This window comes from Branchiostoma floridae, chromosome 15, assembly GCF_000003815.2.
Source record: "Branchiostoma floridae strain S238N-H82 chromosome 15, Bfl_VNyyK, whole genome shotgun sequence".
In the NCBI taxonomy this organism is placed as follows: Eukaryota; Metazoa; Chordata; class Leptocardii; order Amphioxiformes; family Branchiostomatidae; genus Branchiostoma; species Branchiostoma floridae.
The window spans coordinates 18,321,239-18,325,899 of NC_049993.1; the positions used below are offsets into that span (position 1 = coordinate 18,321,239).

Below are 4,661 nucleotides of genomic sequence, written 5' to 3' on the forward strand. Positions count from 1 at the left end.
AGTGGAGGTTTGTGTTAGGATTCAGTGGGACTGCACAGTTCACTAGTGGAGGTTAGTGTTAGGATTCAGTGCGACTGCACAGTTCACTAGACATGTGGAGGTTTGTGTTAGGATTCAGTGGGACTGCACAGTTCACTAGTGGAGGTTTGTGTTAGGATTCAGTGGGACTGCACAGTTCACTAGTGGAGGTTTGTGTTAGGATTCAGTGGGACTGCACAGTTCACTAGTGGAGGTTTGTGTTAGGATTCAGTGGGACTGCACAGTTCACTAGTGGAGGTTTGTGTTAGGATTCAGTGGGACTGCACAGTTCACTAGACATGTGGAGGTTTGTGTTAGGATTCAGTGGGACTGCACAGTTCACTAGTGGAGGTTTGTGTTAGGATTCAGTGGGACTGCACAGTTCACTAGTGGAGGTTTGTGTTAGGATTCAGTGGGACTGCACAATTCACTAGTGGAGGTTTGTGTTATGATTCAGTGGGACTGCACAGTTTCTCCATCCACCTGGATCATGTTATACTGAAGGGTTAAAAAAACAGGAGTACAGACTGAGTAGAACTCTATACTTAAACACAAAGTTTCCAACTCTCACCAGTCCTGTCCGAGGAGAGATCCGAGTCGGCTGCTTGCTTCAGTCTGTTGTCGCGGAAGTCCAGGTCTTCCATGGTGATGTAGACGGCCTCATCGTGATCATCAGACTCAGGATGCACCTGGTACCGCGGCTTCTCTGCTCCCTGCATGTCGTGGGTGCGGTGGTTCCGTCCTCCAACCAGGCCGGGCTGTGCGGGCGCTCTACGGGTCGTCTTATCGGACATGTCCTGCCGTGGTGCACGCCGCTCGGAGCAGCTGGTGTTCATGGCTGAAGGGCACGGCGTTGTGGCGCTCCTGCTCGAGTTGGTGGAGCTTCTCCTGAGCGCGGACTTTCTTACCTCGCTTCTTTGGTGGCAGCTTTGAGGCGCTGAAGTCCTCCCCAAACATCTGGGTCTGCAGTTTGTGGTGGTACAGTCTCTCCGCGTGCTCGTCTAAGGCTCTATCCAGCTCCTCTTCTGTGGGGGATGATCTCATGTATCTTCAGGTACAAAAAAGGGAAAGGTCAGTGCACTGAATAGGGCTGTAATTTGAGTACAGCAAATGAGGTACACACCCCTACAATTACATTTCCATAGGTTGTTGCCACAAGACTTCTGGAGCAAGTGAAAAGTCCCTGAACAATCTATTATTTACAATATCTCAAAGGCTGCACCTGTTTGGCATGTTGTCTGAGAATCCTCTGGGTGGAATGTACTCAGGTCTGTGCCCAGCCTTCAGGTGACGATCGGCTTCTTCACAGAAGTCCATCACCTCGTTCGTGTCCACACTGAGGACCTGGGGGGCCTTGCGGAGGTTTCTGCGGACCATACGGGTCTGGCGCTGGACATCCTGTGGTGCCTGGTTGGCTGGCTTGGGGTTGGAGGGGGGGTTGGGGACACGGCACAACTCATGGGACTGACGGATCTCTTGTAGTCTTCTGTACATGGTGGATGGGATGGGGCCTGGAATAGAAAATAGTTTGTATAATCTAACATCAAGTTTGAAGAAAATTGCTAGAAACTTTGCTCTTTAAGGTCAAACTACCCACTTTGGATTTTTCTCTCTTTAACTCTTACTTGCCATGTTGATACTCTAGTTGGTCTATACCCTGTACATGTATATAGTTGTTGTTTGATGCTTTACTTTCCAACAGTTTTTACTGTGAGTGTGAAATGTCTTGATAAACAGTCAGATTTCATAAACTTTACAATTGGACATTGCCCAGCCTTTCTTCTAATACTTTTATCATCACATAAAGAACTTATACAGCAGATAAAAACTCACTAGTTGCTGATACAATGTTTTTATCCTGGTTGAAAGTATCAAGGAAATCTTAACATGGCTCCTCTACAATTCTCAGTTGATGGTCAGAGAAGTCAAAGACATTATAAAGGCAACAGAAACAAGGCTCCGCTCTTGTGGCATCCCCAAAATTCCAGCACTAAGTAAGAAACAAGTCTAGCAATGAAGCTGAAGCTTTATAATTATACTTTACTGGTAATGACTGTAGGAGAATGTCCTTCCTGACATGGTTTCAATGCTTTGTTTTTACCTTTACATAAATCACAGAACCAACACCTACCTTGACATGAAAAAGGACACAGTTTTAACCAGAAAACCAGCATTTTCCAAACTGAATCTGACATGTTTTATCCTGCCATGTCTTACACTGAACGGCCTACTCAAGTCAACTACCACTGCCATGCCATAACAAACAACAGATGTCAAATAACTGGACATCAGTAAGTTCCAAAATCACTCATAGAACACAAAACGTGTGTATTTTTCTCGACAAATAGATAAGCGTTGACCGAGACATGTTTTGTCGAAAGTTAGTAATCCATACCCGCTGACAAAAACAACAAATTATCATCTTTTATATCATTTATATTAAGTAGTACGCTGTGCAGAAATTGTCATGTATCAGTCACCTTTTTCCTGGTCTTTATAAACAGGCTGAAGCCGTCTTTCCTGGATGGAGTATCAAGGTATAAACCACGATCAAAGCTCGAATATTTTTGCTTGTCAACACGGTAAAACGTTAGCGAAAAAAAACAAAACATTATATACTTCAATGCTACAGGCACATTTTATCTGATAAAACGTTCCTCCTTAACTTCTGACTTTAACATAGAAGTCATCTTACCTTATGTGACTTCTCAGTCCAACCCGTTGTACTTAAAGAAGGAAAGAGAAAACTGAGCCTCTACTTGTCAAGGAAAATGTTCTGCTACTTGTCAAGGAAAATGTTCTGCTACTTTTCTAGTGCCATGATTTTCAAATGATAAACACTTAACGTTACCTTAGTCTCAAACAAAATGTGCTGAGTTGTGGTAAACTTGTGGAATTGCTGCAGAAGGATGTATGGTGTGTTCCTGAGTCTTCTGTCCCGCTACAATCTTCTTAAGTTCAGTCAGTCATCGCTTTTAAGGCTTGTTTCTGTCTGTCGACTGTCCGGCGTCAACAGTTGCAGTTTTCAATATGGCGGCTCCCCAGACAGAAGCTCTCACGTCAAAGGTCGTCCTTTTGACGCCGTTAAACTCTGATTCTTACCAAGTTAACCCGGTCCCATGATGGTGGTAGTTGTAACAATGTCTGAACAATATTTGATGCGGGTTTGGGCGGTTAACACGCCGCCTGACTGCTGAAATCCTGAGTTTTAGCGCGAGCACGACCGGAACACAGCCGCACTCGGCTGAGCTGTCCCGGTATCCTAGCCGTGACGTCACGATTGTTGGAACAATCAGGTTGCCTGGTAACTGGCTCATGTTACGGCAGGATGGAACCAATAAACAAACTGCCTGGCAATAAAACAAACAGAATTACATATTATGTCATTTAAAATCAGTCTAAATTAGAGTAATGTAGCTAATATATGATAGAAATTATCACGGTAATATGTCTTGGGATGTCTTGTGATAATAAAATCTGTTCTATTTGGATTTAGATGCCATACCTGAACCCTAGATAGTGATTGTTTAAGATTACGTGGAAATAAAACTTGCAATCGCGCAGTTTACAGGGATTCTGTTCATTCACGTGCCCTTGACATCCTACACCAGCAACAGAGTTGACTTACGGGGCATCAACAGCTAGCCTCGCTCCCCAGGCGTGGGACCAGCGTTTACTAATGACACACCGAGAAAGGTTTCCCTGTCCTTGGTGCTGAATGACTCCCTTGCAATAAACAGTGGTGTCAGCCTGTGTGGTACAGACGGACACAAAACGTTCAATAACAAAAATCTAGAGCCAAATGGAATTACAAACACTTCTGATTTGCGTCTTATTTTGGCTGGAATTTTGGGGCGATTCAGTCATGTCTGGCCAGCTGCAATACCGTTGCCAACTGCCAGAGGTCGTGCGCTTGTTGTTAGCGTTGCTACACGTTAGGCCACAGCTAATAAATTTTATGGATGACATCACGGCGCTCATTAATTTTCGCCCGATTTCAGGAAAAAATGAATTTTTCTTTTTCGGGGATGGTCAAGATGACGAGAAAGTACGAAAATAGGCAAATATGTTGTGTTGTAGCCTAATGATTGTACTTGTAGAGGTGACACTAGCCAGGTAACGTTAGCCATGACTGTAGTTATTATTATTATCATTACTATTATTTCTTTATGTCAGGCTCTCACTGGCCCATATGACACAGGGACAAACATGAAAAACAAAGAATATGTACAACATATGTTATAACGCTAGTGAAACTAGGTTGGATAGTTGAAAAAAGTGGTGTAGATTGTTGCAGTCTGGTGCCAGATATTTGTCATAACGTTACATATGCAGATGGACAGTTGAATAAAAAGACACGTAGAGAGTCACATAAGGTCTCCAAGCAGATGTTAGGTATAAAACAACGTGCTGTTTTCTGAGTGACGCTCGGGCTTCCCTGTCAGTCCCTTATGAGCGGACGAATTGTTATGTCTAAGGCTACATAACTCCAGATGCACAAATATATCCAAAAACTTACCATATCCTTCAAAAATAACTACATGCAGTACAACTCAGTCTGATCAGTACAAACATGTTCCATATGGAGGTAAACACAACTATGTACAAATGATGTTCTAAAAGCTATCGCATGTGGAGCATTA

The 4,661-nt window shown here is 43.6% G+C and overlaps 1 protein-coding gene across 1 annotated transcript; it reads right to left on the reverse strand.

The window, feature by feature from the left end:
• Positions 1-801: 801 nt before the first annotated feature.
• Positions 802-3,296, reverse strand: LOC118431606. The gene is made up of 3 exons (XM_035842848.1): positions 2,870-3,296; positions 1,241-1,529; positions 802-1,066 (listed from the first exon to the last, which is right to left on the reverse strand). The coding sequence occupies exons 2-3, from the start codon at positions 1,510-1,512 to the stop codon at positions 802-804; spliced, it is 537 nt and encodes a 178-aa protein (XP_035698741.1). The 5' UTR covers positions 1,513-1,529; positions 2,870-3,296.
• Positions 3,297-4,661: the final 1,365 nt, after the last annotated feature.

Bases quoted from the DNA above. Each gene is read 5' to 3' on its own strand.
- LOC118431606 (XM_035842848.1), bottom strand. From the start codon at position 1,512: ATGTACAGAAGACTACAAGAGATCCGTCAGTCCCATGAGTTGTGCCGT. The intron at 1,067-1,240 runs GTGCAGCCTTTG...TTGTACCTGAAG, and splicing joins TCAGACAACATGCCAAACAG to ATACATGAGATCATCCCCCA.